The sequence below is a fragment of the Manis javanica genome, chromosome 8 (assembly GCF_040802235.1).
Source record: "Manis javanica isolate MJ-LG chromosome 8, MJ_LKY, whole genome shotgun sequence".
Classification (NCBI taxonomy): domain Eukaryota; kingdom Metazoa; phylum Chordata; class Mammalia; order Pholidota; family Manidae; genus Manis; species Manis javanica.
The window spans coordinates 36,545,510-36,563,858 of NC_133163.1; the positions used below are offsets into that span (position 1 = coordinate 36,545,510).

Sequence of the window (18,349 nt, forward strand, 5' to 3'; positions counted from 1 at the left end):
ACACAGCTGTAAAAACGAAGGAGTACCCCATAATGCTGATAATTAGGAAAATAAAAGGAATTTGTCAAAATCAGAAGAATACATATGACTAAGAAAGGGAATGATGACAAATCAGAATCTCCAAATTTGGTACTGAATAAGTAAGTTTTTAGGAACTTTGTGGAAGAGAAAGACTAATGCGCATTCAACTCTTCTACTTCTTCTAATGGAAAAATTTATACAACTTACTGATTAGTACATAATTATATAGTTACCAAATTGATCATCAGGCAAAGGTTAAATAAGACTTTTCATTCTGTGCAAGCAAGTTTTTGGTAATTAAAATATATTGTATTGCACTGGATAAATGATGCAATCATGTTATCAGTGTTTTTCTTGTTTCCATACCTCTATCTCTTTTAATTGTTCATCTCTTAACATAATATCTAATTCTAAAGGTTGATTTTGCAGCTCATTGACTTTCTGTTCATCTTCAGTGTTTTTCATGCTTTCTTGAACATCAAGAGAAAGTTGTTTTGACAAAACCGTTTCCACAGCTGAATTCTGAAAACATAAAAAGATTAATTGCTGAATAGTCTACCTTCCAAATAAATTATTCTTATTTACCTTGATAAAAACATTCCAATTTCTTCTATTTAGTCAGATTAAAGACTGCTAAAAAGTCTAGTTGGCCACTACCAAAGATGATTTTTCCCATACAATATTTAATGCCGGTATTGGTAATCCAAGAAAAATGAAACTTTTTCACAAGATAGGATTTAGCACTGCTCAAGTATAGAGCAAACCATAATCTATAAAGAAAGTAAACAGATAAGAAAAAAAACAAAAGTTCCAAAGCTTATACTTAGTGTTCACCAAGATGCAGAGAGGGCAGAGCAAATAACAGGCAGTCAGTGTTACCTACTGGTAGTTTAAAATAATTAGAGAGATGGAGAAAAAAACAAGATTTCATGATATTAATTAATTATGCCATTTGCCAATTAATAGTAAGAATTCCAACCTGGGTAAGGCAGAACAGTTTATATATGGGGTTACATGATCTCTTCTGAAAGCTGTAACAACTTGCGGTTCTCAGTAAATGGAGAGAGATGGCATCTGCATGCACTTATCAATTCCTTCAGTAAAGAGTCGTTGAGCATTTACATGTACCAAGCACCGTGTTCATAATTTTAAAAGATCTCCATTATTTTGCCAAGGTCGTAGTTCTTTTATTTTCAGGTTACTTTATAAATGAAATACATTTAATTTTGCCATACTTTCCTGTCAGTATTATCTTTGAGGCTTTAAATCTGTGAATAAAATGTATCCACATCCCCAAACAAGGTAAAAGTGTCTTAAAAATATTGCCTAGAAGTAACGTAAGATGTTAACAATAGGAGACACTGGGTAAGAGATATATGGGAACTTTCTGTACTCTGCAACTTTTCTGTCAACGATTCTAAAATTAAAAGTTCACTTAAATAAAGCAGAGACTGTCTGGAGTGTCACCAGTACTAAGAGGTAAGAAAATTCAGCTGACCAGTGCTACTGGTTTTGAGGTACTTAGTTGGCACATACTACAAGTCACTTATTTAAAGAGGTTGTAAGTGACTGAGTGATTTTGCATATTTCCTCCATTTCCAACAACTCATTCATGCAGACTGTGGTTAAAATCTACACGATGGCAGCATCTGAGGGGTAAAGATCCAGAAAGTCTATGAGAGGGAAGGAGAGAAGTGCCACACCACAGGAGACCTGGGCCTGTGGACACTTCTTGAGATGAGCCATAGTGCTGTGAAGTGGACACCTGCCTCCCTTCCTTCCACCTGATGGTCACTGTTAGGTACAGGACCTCACAAGTCCACCTGCAGAAAAAGAGCACCTTAGCCGATGGCCTAGATACCAGACCCTAGGAAAACGTTATTTATATTAATCATCAATTAAGGATTCAAGGCCTCAGTCTCTCTTATGTGATGGGCCAGTGACTTGAGGACTAGCCACATTTATAATGTGCCATTTGTAACCTGCCTGTAGTGGTCAGAGAGAACATTCTGAAAAACCTGAAATCACTCCAAATACCATTTGTTTACCAACTCCAAGAGCCATGTTTCTACTGTGACAGAAAATCCAACAGAATCCCTCAAACGAACATTTCAAATTTAAAAGGTAACATTGCTTTGTTCACGCCAGAGAGGTTAGAACACAGAGCAGGGTCCTGACTGGCTCCTGGACTCTTTCGTCATCCTTTGCTCATCACCCTTGGCTGTATTTTAATCTGATTTTGCAGGCTTATTCGAAATATTTTATTTTAAATTATATGTCAAACATAGTTAAAAGGACAGACACTTGTTACCCATGACACAAATATAAGTGATCACCATTTCTATATTAAAAATATAATGAAGGGGGGCGGAGCCAGGATGGCGGCGTGAGTAGAGCAGTGGAAATCTCCTCCCAAAAACACATAGAGCTATGAAAATATAACAAAGAAAAATCTTCCTAAAATAGAGACCACAGGACACAGGACAACATCCAGACCACATCCACACCTGCAAGAACCCAGCGCCTTGCGAAGGGGGTAAGATACAAGCCCCGGCCCGGCGGGACCCGAGTGCCCCTCCCCCCGGCTCCCGGCGGGTGGAAAGAAACCGGAGCGGTTTTTTTTTTGGCGAGCGCTTTTTGGAAGCCTTAAAGGGACGGGCCCCCGTTGCTAGGGAGGCAGGGTGGCGGGACCTGTGAGCAGGTGCCTGGGACCGGTGCCTGAGGACAAAGAATATCCTGCATTTCTCCCTGCGGGACCGGCGGGCGGGTGCCTGAGACCGGTGCCTGAGGACAGAGGAAATCGCGCGTTTTTCCCTTTTTTTTTCTCTTTTTGGCGAGCGCTTTTTGGAAGCCTTAAAGGGACAGGGACCCCAGTGCTAGGGAGGCAGGGTGGCGGGACTGGTGAGCGGGTGCCTGGGACCGGCGCCTGAGAACAAAGAATATCCCACGTTTTTCCCTGCGGGACCGGTGGGCGGGTGCCTGAGACCGGCACTTGAGGACAGAGGAAATCGCGCGTTTGTCCTTTTTTTTCTCTTTTCTGCGAGTGCTTTTTGGAAGCCTAAAAGGGACAGGGACCCCGGTGCTAGGGAGGCAGGGCGGCGGGACTGGTGAGCGGGTGCCTGGGACCACTGCCTGAGGACAAAGAATATCGAGCATTCCTTCCCTGCGGGACCGGTGGGTGGGTGCTTTTTGGAAGCCTTGAAAGGACAGGGACCCTGGTGCTAGGGAGACAGGGCAGCAGGACCAGTGAGCGGGTGCCTGGGACCAGCACCTGAGGACCAAAAAAAGAAAAAAAAAAAAATCGCTTGTTTTTTCCTTTTTTTTTTTTTTTCTTTCTTTCTGTTCCCTCTCTCATTGTTGCTGTTGTTGTTTTGGTTTGGAGAGTGCTTTTTGGAAGTCTTAAAGGGGCAGGACAGGTCACTTAGACCAGAGGCAGGGAATCTGGGGATCTCTGGGCACTCTAACCCCCTGGGCAGCAGGGAGCACAGAGGACCCTTACGGAGATAAATAGCCTCCTGGCCGCTCCCCCTCCAACGGGGCTCCACCATTTTGGAGGAACAGCCCCAGCCAGGCCAAGCCCACAGCAACAGCGGAGATAAACCCCAAAGCAACTGGGCAGGAAGCAGAAGCCCTGCCTGCGCACAGCTGCCCAGCACAAGCAACTAGAGGTCGCTATTCTCCCAGGAAAAGGCTACAAACCAACAAGAAGGGAAGCTCTTCCAGCGGTCACTTGTACCAGCTCTGCAAACTATATCTATCACCATGAAAAGGCAAAACTACAGGCAGACAAAGATCACAGAGACAACAGCTGAGAAGGAGACAGACCTAACTAGTCCTCCTGAAAAAGAATTCAAAATAAAAATCATGAACATGCTGACAGAGATGCAGAGCAAAATGCAAGAGCAATGGGATGAGATGCAGAGAAAAATGCAAGAGCAGTGGGATGAGATGCAGAGAAAAATGCAAGAGCAGTGGGATGAAGTCCGGAAGGAGATCACAGATGTCAGGAAAGAGATCACAGAAGTGAAACAATCCCTGGAAGGATTTATAAGCAGAATGGATAAGATGCAAGAGGCCATTGAAGGAATAGAAGCCAGAGAACAGGAACGTATAGAAGCTGACATAGAGAGAGATAAAAGGATCTCCAGGAATGAAACAACACTAAGAGAAATATGTGACCAATACAAAAGGAATAACATTCGTATTATAGGGATACCAGAAGAGGAAGAAAGAGGAAAAGGGATAGAAAGTGTCTTTGAAGAAATAATTGCTGAAAACTTCCCCAAACTGGGGGAGGAAATAATCGAACAGACCATGGAATTACACAGAACCCCCAACAGAAAGGATCCAAGGAGGACAACACCAAGACACATAGTAATTAAAATGGCAAGGATCAAGGACAAGGAAAGAGTTTTAAAGGCAGCTAGAGAGAAAAAGGTCACCTATAAAGGAAAACCAATCAGGCTAACATCAGACTTCTCAACAGAAACCCTACAGGCCAGAAGAGAATGGCATGATATACTTAATGCAATGAAACAGAAGGGCCTTGAACCAAGGATACTGTATCCAGCACGACTATCATTTAAATATGATGGTGGGATTAAACAATTCCCAGACAAGCAAAAGCTGAGGGAATTTGCTTCCCACAAACCACCGCTACAGGGCATCCTACGGGGACTGCTCTAGATGGGAGCACCCCTAAAAAGAGCACAGAACAAAACACACAACATATGAAGAATGGAGGAGGAGGAATAAGAAGGGAGAGAAGAAAAGAATCTCCAGACAGTGTATATACAGCTCAATAAGCGAGCTAAGTTAGGCAGTAAGATACTAAAGAAGCTAACCTTGAACCTTTGGTAACCACGAATCTAAAGCCTGAAATGGCAATAAGTACATATCTCTCAATAGTCACCCTAAATGTAAATGGACTTAATGCACCAATCAAAAGACACAGAGTAATAGAATGGATAAAAAAGCAAGACCCATCTATATGCTGCTTACAAGAAACTCACCTTAAACCCAAAGATAAGCATAGACTAAAAGTCAAGGGATGGAAAAACATATTTCAGGCAAACAACAGTGAGAAGAAAGCAGGGGTCGCAGTACTAATATCAGACAAAATAGACTTCAAAACAAAGAAAGTAACAAGAGATAAAGAAGGCCACTACATAATGATAAAGGGCTCAGTCCAACAAGAGAATATAACCATTCTAAATATATATGCACCCAATACAGGAGCACCAGCATATGTGAAGCAAATACTAACAGAACTAAAGAGGGAAATAGACTGCAATGCATTCATTGTAGGAGACTTCAACACACCACTCACCCCAAAGGATAGATCCACCGGGCAGAAAATAAGTAAAGACACACAGGCACTGAACAACACACTAGAACAGATGGACCTAATAGACATCTATAGAACTCTACATCCAAAAGCAACAGGATATACATTCTTCTCAAGTGCACATGGAACATTCTCCAGAATAGACCACATACTAGCTCACAAAAAGAGCCTCAGTAAATTCCAAAATATTGAAATTCTACCAACCAATTTTTCAGACCACAAAGGTATGAAAGTAGAAATAAATTCTACAAAGAAAACAAAAAGGCTCACAAACACATGGAGGCTTAACAACATGCTACTAAATAATCAATGGATCAATGAACAAATCAAAATAGAGATCAAGGAATATATAGAAATAAATGACAACAACAACACTAAACCCCAACTTCTGTGGGATGCAGCGAAAGCAGTCTTAAGAGGAAAGTATATAGCAATCCAGGCACACTTGAAGAAGGAAGAACAATCCCAAATGAATAGTCTAACATCACAATTATTAAAACTGGAAAAAGAAGAACAAAGGAGGCCTAAAGTCAGCAGAAGGAGGGACATAATAAAGATCAGAGAAGAAATAAACAAAATTGAGAAGAATAAAACAATAGCAAAAATCAACATAACCAAGAGCTGGTTCTTTGAGAAAATAAACAAAATAGATAAGCCTCTAGCCCAACTTATTAAGAGAAAAAGAGAGTCAACACAAATCAACATAATCAGAAATGAGAATGGAAAAATCACGACAGACTCCACAGAAATACAAAGAATTATTAAAGACTACTATGAAAACCTATATGCCAACAAGCTGGGAAACCTAGAAGAAATGGACAACTTCCTAGAAAAATACAACCTCCCAAGACTGACCAAGGAAGAAACACAAAAGTTAAACAAACCAATTACAAGCAAAGAAATTGAAACAGTAATCAAAAAACTACCCAAGAACAAAACCCCGGGGCCGGACGGATTTACCTCGGAATTTTATCAGACACACAGAGAAGACATAATACCCATTCTCCTTAAAGTGTTCCACAAAATAGAAGAAGAGGGAATACTCCCAAACTCATTCTATGAGGCCAACATCACCCTAATACCAAAACCAGGCAAAGACCCCACCAAAAAAGAAAATTACAGACCAATATCCCTGATGAATGTAGATGCAAAAATACTCAATAAAATATTAGCAAACAGAATTCAACAGTATATCAAAAGGATCATACACCATGACCAAGTGGGGTTCATCCCAGGGATGCAAGGATGGTACAACATTCAAAAATCCATCAACATCATCCACCACATCAACAAAAAGAAAGACAAAAACCACATGATCATCTCCATAGATGCTGAAAAAGCATTTGACAAAATTCAACATCCATTCATGATAAAAACTCTCAGCAAAATGGGAATAGAGGGCAAGTACCTCAACATAATAAAGGCCATATATGATAAACCCACAGCCAGCATTATACTGAACAGCGATAAGCTGAAAGCATTTCCACTGAGATCGGGAACCAGACAGGGATGCCCACTCTCCCCACTGTTATTTAACATAGTACTGGAGGTCCTAGCCACGGCAATCAGACAAAACAAAGAAATACAAGGAATCCAGATTGGTAAAGAAGAAGTTAAACTGTCACTATTTGCAGATGATATGATACTGTACATAAAAAACCCTAAAGACTCCACTCCAAAACTACTAGAACTGATATCGGAATACAGCAAAGTTGCAGGATACAAAATTAACACACAGAAATCTGTAGCTTTCCTATACACTAACAACGAATCAATAGAAAGAGAAATTAGGAAAACAATTCCATTCACCATTGCATCAAAAAGAATAAAATACCTAGGAATAAACCTAACCAAAGAAGTGAAAGACTTATACTCTGAAAACTACAAGTCACTCTTAAGAGAAATTAAAGGGGACACTAATAAATGGAAACTCATCCCATGCTCTTGGCTAGGAAGAATTAATATCGTCAAAATGGCCATCCTGCCCAAAGCAATATACAAATTTGATGCAATCCCTCTCAAATTACCAGCAACATTCTTCAATGAATTGGAACAAATAATTCAAAAATTCATATGGAAACACCAAAGACCCCGAATAGCCAAAGCAATCCTGAAAAAGAAGAATAAAGTAGGGGGGATCTCACTCCCCAACTTCAAGCTCTACTACAAAGCCATAGTAATCAAGACAATTTGGTACTGGCACAAGAACAGAGCCACAGACCAGTGGAACAGATTAGAGACCCCAGAAATTAACCCAAATATATATGGTCAATTAATATTTGATAAAGGAGCCATGGACATACAATGGCAAAATGACAGTCTCTTCAACAGATGGTGCTGGCAAAACTGGACAGCTACATGTAGGAGAATGAAACTGGACCATTGTCTAACCCCATATACAAAGGTAAACTCAAAATGGATCAAAGACCTGAATGTAAGTCATGAAACCATTAAACTCTTGGAAAAAAACATAGGCAAAAACCTCTTAGACATAAACATGAGTGATCTCTTCTTGAACATATCTCCCCGGGCAAGGAAAACAACAGCAAAAATGAGCAAGTGGGACTACATTAAGCTGAAAAGCTTCTGTACAGCGAAAGATACCATCAATAGAACAAAAAGGAACCCTACAGTATGGGAGAATATATTTGAAAATGACAGATCCGATAAAGGCTTGACGTCCAGAATATATAAAGAGCTCACACACCTCAACAAACAAAAAACAAATAACCCAATTAAAAAATGGGCAGAGGAACTGAACAGACAGTTCTCCAAAAAAGAAATACAGATGGCCAAGAGACACATGAAAAGATGCTCCACATCGCTAATTATCAGAGAAATGCAAATTAAAACTACAATGAGGTATCACCTCACACCAGTAAGGATAGCTGCCATCCAAAAGACAAACAACAACAAATGTTGGCGAGGCTGTGGAGAAAGGGGAACCCTCCTACACTGCTGGTGGGAATGTAAATTAGTTCAACCATTGTGGAAAGCAGTATGGAGGTGCATCAAAATGCTCAAAACAGACCTACCATTTGACCCAGGAATTCCACTCCTAGGAATTTACCCTAAGAACACAGCAATCAAGTTTGAGAAAGACAGATGCACTCCTATGTTTATCGCAGCACTATTTACAATAGCCAAGAATTGGAAGCAACCTAAATGTCCATCGGTAGATGAATGGATAAAGAAGATGTGGTACATATACACAATGGAATACTACTCAGCCATAAGAAGTGGAAAAATCCAACCATTTGCAGCAACATGGATGGAGCTGGAGAGTATAATGCTCAGTGAAATACGCCAAGCGGAGAAAGAGAAATACCAAATGACTTCACTCATCTGAGGAGTATAGGAACAAAGGAAAAACTGAAGGAACAAAACAGCAGCAGAATTACAGAACCCAAAAATGGACTAACAGGTACCAAAGGGAAAGGAACTGGGGAGGATGGGTGGGCAGGGAGGAATAAGGGGTGGTAAGAAGAAGGGGGGTATTAAGATTAGCATGCATGGGGGGAGGGAGAAAGGGGAGGGTGGGCCGCACAACACAGAGAGGACAAGTAGTGACTCTACAACATTTTGCTAAGCTGATGGACAGTAACCGTAATGTGGTTGTTAGGGGGGACCTGATATAGGGGAGAGCATAGTAAACATAGTATTCTTCAGGTAAGTGTAGATTAAAAATTTAAAAAAAAAAAAGAAAGAAAGAAAGAAAAGGGGGATTACTCCTTAACAGGATAAAACTATTGGTAAATCAAAGATCAACGCATGCTTTAAATATCCTTAATGTTGATCACTTAAAGGGTGTCAGATGATCAGCTATGGAGGTACTCTTTTCTGATAATATTCCTTTCTCTTAATTAAAAAAAAAAAAAAAAAAAGCAGTTACTGTGTGCTGACCTCCAATGAGTTCTGCACAGTGGTATAGAGGGCATGTCAAAGTGTGGGCAAAGGGTCTGTTTGTTTCTACGCAGAAGATCAAGGCCTAGCTTGGATACCCAGAAAATGAACTAAGATACGATATGAGGAGGAGCTTCCGGCATCAGCACTCTCTGGAGGACTCGTGCCGGGGGATGATCATCAAAAAGCCTCCACAGGGATCCGGACGATGCTGCGGTTGTGGCTGCATCCAGCCCACCGTCTCCTGGACTTGCCATAAGAAGGAGGAGGGAGATGTCTAGGCTGGCATGTGCATACAGTGAGACAACGAATTTGACTGGATCTGTACTGTTGGAACTCAACCAGGAGTTGGGAGGGGTGCAAGTTGAAGCACCCCAAAATCTCATGACTATAGACTATCTATGGTTAAAAGAACATATGGGATGTGAACAGATCCCAGAAATGGGCTGCTTTAATTTGTCTGATGGTTCAAGTACAGTTGGAAAATATCCATCATATCATAGATAAATTTTCACAAATGCCTAGGGTGCCTAAATGGTTTTCTTGGCTTCACTGGAGATGGCTGGTAATTATAGATTTGCTTTGTTTATGTCACCGTATTCCTATTATGTTAATATGTGTGTGCAAATTAGTTAGTAGTTTAAAACCTATACATACTTAAGGTACTATACAAGAAGATATGTCAAAGAAATAATCAATCCTCCCAAGTTTCCTTCATATGCTACATCTATAGCTTTTCTTCTTCCTTCCTAATTACAAACCTTAAATAGAATTCGTGCCTCATATCGAATTTACCGAGTATCATAATTCCTCCAGGTGGTAAAGATACCTCGAGACAAGTGCTGGGCATAGAAGCCACAGGGCATAAATCTGCAAAGAAGTAAAAAGCTAACCTTTGCAAACAATATGGCTTCTCTCTCACTTACCAACTTTACATTTCCCTGTATGGCCCCGGAAGATGACTGGTTAGCCAGAGACGGGTAAGATTCCTCAAGGGAGGAACAACCTAAGACAGGCACAGTCGCAGGGGGGCCATCAGGTGAGAATTTGGGGATCAACAGAGGTGAGGCTCAGAACCTCACCCCCCCTGCTTTGAGAGAAATCTTCTGCATCCGTGGATGTCTTGCTGCCCTTGTCTAGCCTGGATTAATACTTAGTCCATAGGCACACACCTGATCATCTGATCATCTACATTTGCCTTCTTACAGCACTAAACTATGTTTTCTACCTTTATCTTGCATCTACCTACCACTTCAGCATTTTATTAAAAATAAAAATAATAATAATAATAGGAGAAATGTGGGACAACATATAAATCAAGTACAAAAATCAAATGAATATTCATATTTGACCTGATGGTTTATAGGTCATATTGCATGATCAAAACCGAAAGTTTCTGTGATGACTGCCCTTGTACTGTTCACCATGTAAGAATTTATTCACTCTGTAAGAATTCGTTCACCATGTAAGAACTTGTTCGTTATGCTTCAGAAGATTGGAGACTGACGAGAATTAGGCTTGAGATGGATTAATGATTGTACATTGAGCATTGACCCCCCTATACTGAATTTTATTGTTGTTAACAACCATTTGATCAATAAATATGAGAGATGCCCTCTCAAAAAAAAAAAAAAAAAAAAAAAAAGAAAGAAAGAAAGAAAGAAAGAAAGGGGGATTACTTCTTAACAGGATAAAACTATTGGTAAATCAAAGATCAACGCATGCTTTAAATATCCTTAATGTTGATCACTTAAAGGGTGTCAGATGATCAGCTATGGAGGTACTCTTTTCTGATAATATTCCTTTCTCTTAATTTAAAAAAAAAAAAAAAAAAAGCAGTTACTGTGTGCTGACCTCCAATGAGTTCTGCACAGTGGTATAGAGGGCATGTCAAAGTGTGGGCAAAGGGTCTGTTTGTTTCTATGCAGAAGATCAAGGCCTAGCTTGGATACCCAGAAAATGAACTAAGATACGATATGAGGAGGAGCTTCCGGCATCAGCACTCTCTGGAGGACTTGTGCCGGGGGATGATCATCAAAAAGCCTCCACAGGGATCCGGACGATGCTGCGGTTGTGGCTGCATCCAGCCCACCGTCTCCTGGACTTGCCATAGGAATGAGGAGGGAGATGTCTAGGCTGGCATGTGCATACAGTGAGACAACAAATTGACCGGATCTGTACTGTTGGAACTCAACCAGGAGTTGGGAGGGGTGCAAGTTGTAGCACTCCAAAATCTCATGACTATAGACTATCTATGGTTAAAAGAACATATGGGATGTGAACAGATCCCAGAAATGGGCTGCTTTAATTTGTCTGATGGTTCAAGTACAGTTGGACAATAACCATCATATCATAGATAAATTTTCACAAATGCCTAGGGTGCCTAAATGGTTTTCTTGGCTTCACTGGAGATGGATGGTAATTATAGTTTTGCTTTGTTTATGTCACCGTATTCTTATTGTGTTAATATGTGTGTGCAAATTAGTTAGTAGTTTAAAACCTATACATACTTAAGGTACTATACAAGAAGATATGTCAAAGAAATAATCAATCCTCCCATGTTTCCTTCATATGCTACATCTATAGCTTTTCTTCTTCCTTCCTAATTACAACCCTTAAATAGAATTCGTGCCTCATATCAAATTTACCGAGTATCATAATTCCTCCAGGTGGTAAAGATACCTCGAGACAAGTGCTGGGCATAGAAGCCACAGGGCATAAATCTGCAAAGAAGTAAAAAAGCTAACCTTTGCAAACAATATGGCTTCTCTCTCACTTACCAACTTTACATTTCCCTGTATGGCCCCGGAAGATGACTGGTTAGCCAGAGACGGGTAAGATTCCTCAAGGGAGGAACAACCTAAGACAGGCACAGTCGCAGGGGGGCCATCAGGTGAGAATTTGGGGATCAACAGAGGTGAGGCTCAGAACCTCACCCCCCCTGCTTTGAGAGAAATCTTCTGCATCCATGGATGTTTTGCTGCCCTTGTCTAGCCTGGATTAATACTTAGTCCATAGGCACACACCTGATCATCTGATCATCTACATTTGCCCTCTTACAGCACTAAACTATGTTTTCTACCTTTATCTTGCATCTACCTACCACTTCAGCATTTTATTAAAAATAAAAATAATAATAACAATAGGAGAAATGTGGGATCAACATATAAATCAAGTACAAAAATCAAACGAATATTCATATTTGACCTGATGGTTTATAGGTCATATTGCATGATCAAAACCGAAAGTTTCTGTGATGAATGCCCTTGTACTGTTCACCATGTAAGAATTTATTCACTATGTAAGAATTCGTTCACCATGTAAGAACTTGTTCGTTATGCTTCAGAAGATTGGAGACTGACGAGAATTAGGCTTGAGATGGATTAATGATTGTACATTGAGCGTTGACCCTCCTATACTGAATTTTATTGTTGTTAACAACCATTTGATCAATAAATGAGAGATGCCCTCTCAAAAAAGAAAAAAAAAAATATAATGTAAAGCCCAATCCCCCTTTTCCATCTTTCTCCCCAGAACTAACCACTCTTCAAAAATCCACACATACATGTTTTTATACTTCTATTATACATACTATTTCTATAATAGTTTTATGTATTTTTAATTTTTGTAAAATGAGAATCATGTATATATATATCATTTTATAGCCTGCTTTTTTCTACTCAGCAGTATGTTTTGAGGTTTATCCATGGTGACCAATTTACATCTAGTATAGTCATTTGAGATTTTGTAGTTCTGCTACCTGCATGAACATAACTTATTTATCTGTCAGGCTACTATGGACATTAATAGTTTCCAATTTTTCCTATTATGAATATTGCTGTGATAAACACTCTTGTGTAGGTCTTCTTGTACAGATGTGTTTCTTGGGGGTGTAATCCTAGAACTGAAATTACTCATTTTGATTCTCCATATATATTGATTTCTTCTCCAAACTGAATTACAGTGTTTATTCCCACCAGCATGATCAAAGAATTTTCCCTAATCCTTACCAATATTTGGTGCTAACAAACTTTAGTTTCTGCCAAGATAATGAGTGTGAAATTGGCATCATTGTTGTTTTAATGGTATTTCCCTGATTGCTAATAAGACTGAGCTACTGTAGTATACTCATTGGCCATCAGTCTTATCTTCTATGAATTACTTTTGCATATCCATTGACTATATTTATTGGGTTGTTTGTGATTTTGTGTGTTCATTTCATATTCTGGATACTAATCTAATAGTTTAATGCATTGCAACAATTATCTTCCAGTAGCTTGTCTTTAAATTTTGTATGTGGTATATTTTGTTTAATACAATCAAATTTATCAGTCTTTTCCTGTTTGGGTTCTGCTTTTAGGGCCCAAGAAAGTCTTCCACACTTTGCGATCACAGAAATGTTCCTTACATTGTCTTGCAAAGGTTTTATAATTTTTTCTCCTCACATGTAAGTTTTTCTGTAACATATTTTTGTGTGAGGTTTGTAAAGGTATATTCAGCCTTTCTTTGAAAATGTATTTTCCCTCACTCTAGCCTGACAGTTCAGCTGCAGGCTGACAACTACTTTTCTCTCAGCCCCATGCATGAGATGCTATTACACTGCCTTCTGGCTTTCCGTGCTGAGAAATCTGTTGTCAGCATAATTATTGATTTTTCTCTGGTTGCCTTTGAGATTCTTTTTTCGCTTTGGTAATTTGCTGTTTAATTACATGTATTTATGTAGTTTTTTTACTAAGGTATCAGTGATATACAATCTTATGAAGGTTTCACATGAGCAACATTGTGGTACATTCACCCATATTATCAAGTCCCCACCCCCACCACACTGCAGTCACTGTCCATTAGCATAGTAAGATGCTATAGAGTCACTACTTGTCTTCTCTGTGTTGTACTGCCTTCCCTGTGCCCCCCCTACATTGTGTGTGCTGATCATAATGCCCCTTAATCCCCTCCTGAGCTTTAAATAATCGAGCACTGTCTCTGCCTTAGCAAGCCTATTCAACATAATCAAGAAACCTCAGTGCCTAACAGCTTCACCATCCCTTTTCCCACTCAGGGACTGGGACCCCATGGCTATAATAATTCTGTGACAGTGAGAAACCTAAACTACCACCTGCAACCTGACAACAGTGGGACCATGTCATACAAGCTCTAAAGGATGTATTTCTTTCTTTAAAGCATTCCAATATGAAGCAGTGAAAAACAATTCTAAGCTTCACCAATAGAGCCAAAACTGAAAGGCAGATCAGCACAGTCTTGGAGGCTGCCTCTCTCTTCGCACAATGTCTGGAAGATTTGTATGACCCATACTGGGCTCCAGCCTCTCAGCTCTCATCTGTGTCCTTCTCCTCCGTCCTCCACCCACCACGCAGTGGCCTCATTTCAGGTTCTGACTCCTCATGCTCACTCTCACCGCAAGAGGAAATTCCACTTCTTCTGTCAAGAACACTCCTAACCCCCAGCTCTGAGCAATGTTAACTCCAACCCACTCTTCCCGTCTCAGTTCAAATGTTTCCCTAGGGAAGCTCTCTCTGACTGCAGTTCAGGTGAGACTCCTTTATTATAGACTATCATGGAAATGTGTCCCTTCATTTGGCTCCTGTAATTAGATTCTCATTGATTAATTAGTTGGTTAATGTGTGTCTTCTCCTCTAGACTAGAAGGTCTATGAGGAGAGACCATGTTTATTTTCACTCACTACTGAACCCTCACTGCCTGTTTGGTAAATTTTTACTGAATGGATGTATAGGTGAATTCATATTAGAAAAAAAATAAGATAATTTTATTTAGTCTTCGATTGTCAAGATTAACAATTTGTGGAGTACAAAGTAGGGTGGAAAGAAACTGAGGACCTGTCAATCTAGCTGTTGTATAGAAAAAAGAAAAGATTTTTTAAGAGCCATTCTGTCATGTAGGTTGACACTTGGGAAGGAGCGGGTAAGAAAGATCATTCAATACCAGCTAAGCTGTAATGTTGCTTTGTGAGTTTTCAGAAAGATAACAAATTAAGAATGTATTCATTCCTTGTTTTTTTTCTTTCTCATTTCCTTTTATGGACACCTAAAATCTTAAGAGATTAGTCAGTCCTCACTTTTTATCATATTTTAACTGTTTCTTAACTTATACAGGAAGGGAGAAAAGGAAGGCAATTCTGCCTTTTCATATTTAAAAACTTAGAAATTCACTTCTATAAGAATATCCAGTATGAGACTGGATCATAAGCACTCACACCTTTTAGACCATATTTCGTAACCTCCTTTGCCTCTAGGTCTGCCTTAATATTTTTTCTATTAAATAAAAGTCATGTAAAATGAAATTCTTGGCAATGGATTCAAATGCTATAATGGCAATGATACTTTCAAAAATACTCTAAAATCAAATGAAACTTATTTAAAAAGGAAAAGGAAATAAAAACTTCCTAAAAATTCTTCTGGTGATGATTTTAAAAATAAAAGGCCCTATAAATTCCAAAAAGTCATGTGAAAAGAGTATTAATTATATATTGAAATAGTGTTAGATTTTAAACTGTGACAACTGTATCCCCATATCCTAGCAGAATGACTAGCACAAAAGAGGTCTCAATTAATGTGTTTAATGAAAAAGTGCTTATTTTCACTATCACAATAGTTTTGGCTTAATCATATTTATAATTCAGTAACTTATGCTTTTATGTACTCTACGTATTCATTACATAGCGACTACTACTTAATTTACACTTGTGTCTTATATTTGTTGCGTTATACTTGTATTATACTACTTATGCATATTTTAATCTTCTACTAGTTGTCCAACTTTCAAATTGCCCTTGATCTGACATAGTCTAATGTTACATAGAATAATGTAAATACAGCCATACTCAGAGAAAAGTAAGCACAGATTCAGAAAAAAGATTCATGTTACAAAAGAGGGGGAAAAAACAGTTGCTAGACAATTAAAATTAGCTTCCTATAATCCCAACCTATGAAATTACTTGAAGACTTAAGAGCCTCCATCTGCTCCGAAAAAATTATTTTAATGAAGTATCATAAATCAATAACTTATTCAAGATTAAATAAAAGTTTAAAATAAAAATTTTATTTTAATAAATATATATTTGTTAAAAGTATATAAATAATTCAAATATATAATTTAAACATAAAATAATTTAAATATAAAAAATATAAATAAAGATTAAAAATAAAAATGGAAAAAAATCCCTTCTTACTGCATTATGATCTCTAGTTTTCAATACACTTTTGGGTTTGGGGGTATCACAGCCCAAAATGGGTCTGAGAAGCTGATTTTAAAGCTAGTAAGAAGCTCCCTTTTGCAACATCATGTATTGAGATAGAAAGCACTCAGGTATTTTTCTTTTTTTACTAACCTACTTCTCTTTAATTACTGCTAAGAAAGTTACTTTTACACATACAACCTCAAGAATCTCACCCTCAGGACCTTTAATCATTTAAGGCATATATCCTTAGCAATATTTAACAGTTCATAGAGTTTATAAAAGGTCTTCTGTCTAGGCTAGAGACATACTCCATTGGCATTTAACCTTGTCTTGTACATTTCTAGAAAATCCTATCTGGGTCCTTCAATTTTCCACGCATTTCTGTTCCAGAAAGACAACAGAAGCCCAAGTTCTCTCCCTCACTATTGATTCCCTATTCCATAAAAAACGTTAGAGAACTCATGTTTGAATGGTCTAACCTGCGCTACTGACTGGACCCTGGTCAGTGAGAGGCTGCCTAACGGAGACCCTTTCAAAACCAGTTCACTAGATGGCTCTTTTTCTATGCCTCTACCATTTTAATCTCTACCCTATTAGAAAGCACTTCAAGAGCTGCAGGAAAATGTACCCATTTGGTTGTTTAGAATGAAAACAAAGCAACATTCTTCTTTCTTCTCCCCAGGGAAAATTAGGAGCCTGAATGTTGATATTCTTACACTAAATGATCTGACAACATTTAGAAATACATTTGCAGTATAGGGTTAACAAAAGTAGAAAAAGAAAGGAACCTACCCTTTCAGTCTCTGATTTCGTTATAAAATCAACCAAAAGGAAAAAAAAATAGGGCTCTTGGGTTTTTGTTCTATGAAAATAGGTAAAAGCACATTTTCTTTTCTTTTGCCTTTTCTAATTTTGCCTTTATGCTCTTGACCCAAGAAACTGTATCTGATTACATATCAGAGAGAATAATAAACCTAAATTGATGACTGACATTTTAACAGACTGAACAGTGGTATTCACTGAAATCCTGGACAGATTTCTAAGGGCTCTTTTCACAAGTGGGCGTCATAAATAGCCAGCATACTGAGGGTTTAATTATGAAATCAGAAGACTTGATTCACGACCCTCTTTTCAGAGCTCAGCACCTCTTCATTCTCAGATGCGAAGTCTTAGAGATGCAATCACCAGCACTTACCTTGTTTATCTCCTGGTCTTCCTCGAACATTCCCACAGTGGCTGAGTCCTGAGTGGACTCCTGCACATCAGAAGTGACCTGCTTCTCTCTGCCTGGCAGAGTAAACTTTTCTTTCTTTCCTGTTGAGTATTTTGATTTGAGAATGCCATTGAGATGATTTTCTGTCTCCTGCTTAGCGGATTCAAGTCTGTTTTCTAAATCTTTTTGTTTACCCTTAAGTGATTTTATATTATCTTTAATAATCTCCTGTCCCACTGAAGATGTGTTTTGCTTGATGGATTTTGCTAAAGCTGAAATCTTCTTTAATGTGCCATTTTGTAAACTGAGTCTATTCTCTAGTTCCTGTGAGGGAAGAAAATACTGTTATACGAAGTATCTCTGTTCAATCTCATGAGAGCTAATTGACTTTTGTAAAGTACAGTGTATTGTCCTTCACTAGTAGAAAGTATAAAGTACTTACCAACTCATATCACAAAGAAGAAACTTTGGACAAAATGTAAACCAATGTAGCATTCCAGATCAGAACCTCCAACAGATTTTAGAAGATACTAAAAGCTTATAAGAAGTAATTAAGAAAATTTTCCTAACAGTTCCTAAAACACAGGAGGCAATCATTTGTTGAGTATTTGTTGAGTATATATTTTGTTCAAGATACAGCCTTTTTATACAA

General features: G+C 38.7%; 1 protein-coding gene across 10 annotated transcripts in view; it reads right to left on the reverse strand.

The window, feature by feature from the left end:
- Positions 1–18,349, reverse strand: part of SYNE2 (spectrin repeat containing nuclear envelope protein 2) — a 313,786-nt gene that overhangs the window by 143,627 nt on the left and 151,810 nt on the right. For all 10 annotated transcript variants that reach the window (XM_073242275.1, XM_073242277.1, XM_073242279.1 and 7 more), the window contains 2 exons: positions 17,680–18,021; positions 388–543 (listed from right to left, as the gene is read on the reverse strand). In XM_073242275.1, the coding sequence (XP_073098376.1) occupies positions 388–543; positions 17,680–18,021 (498 nt within the window). The remainder of the gene's footprint in view (positions 1–387; positions 544–17,679; positions 18,022–18,349) is intronic.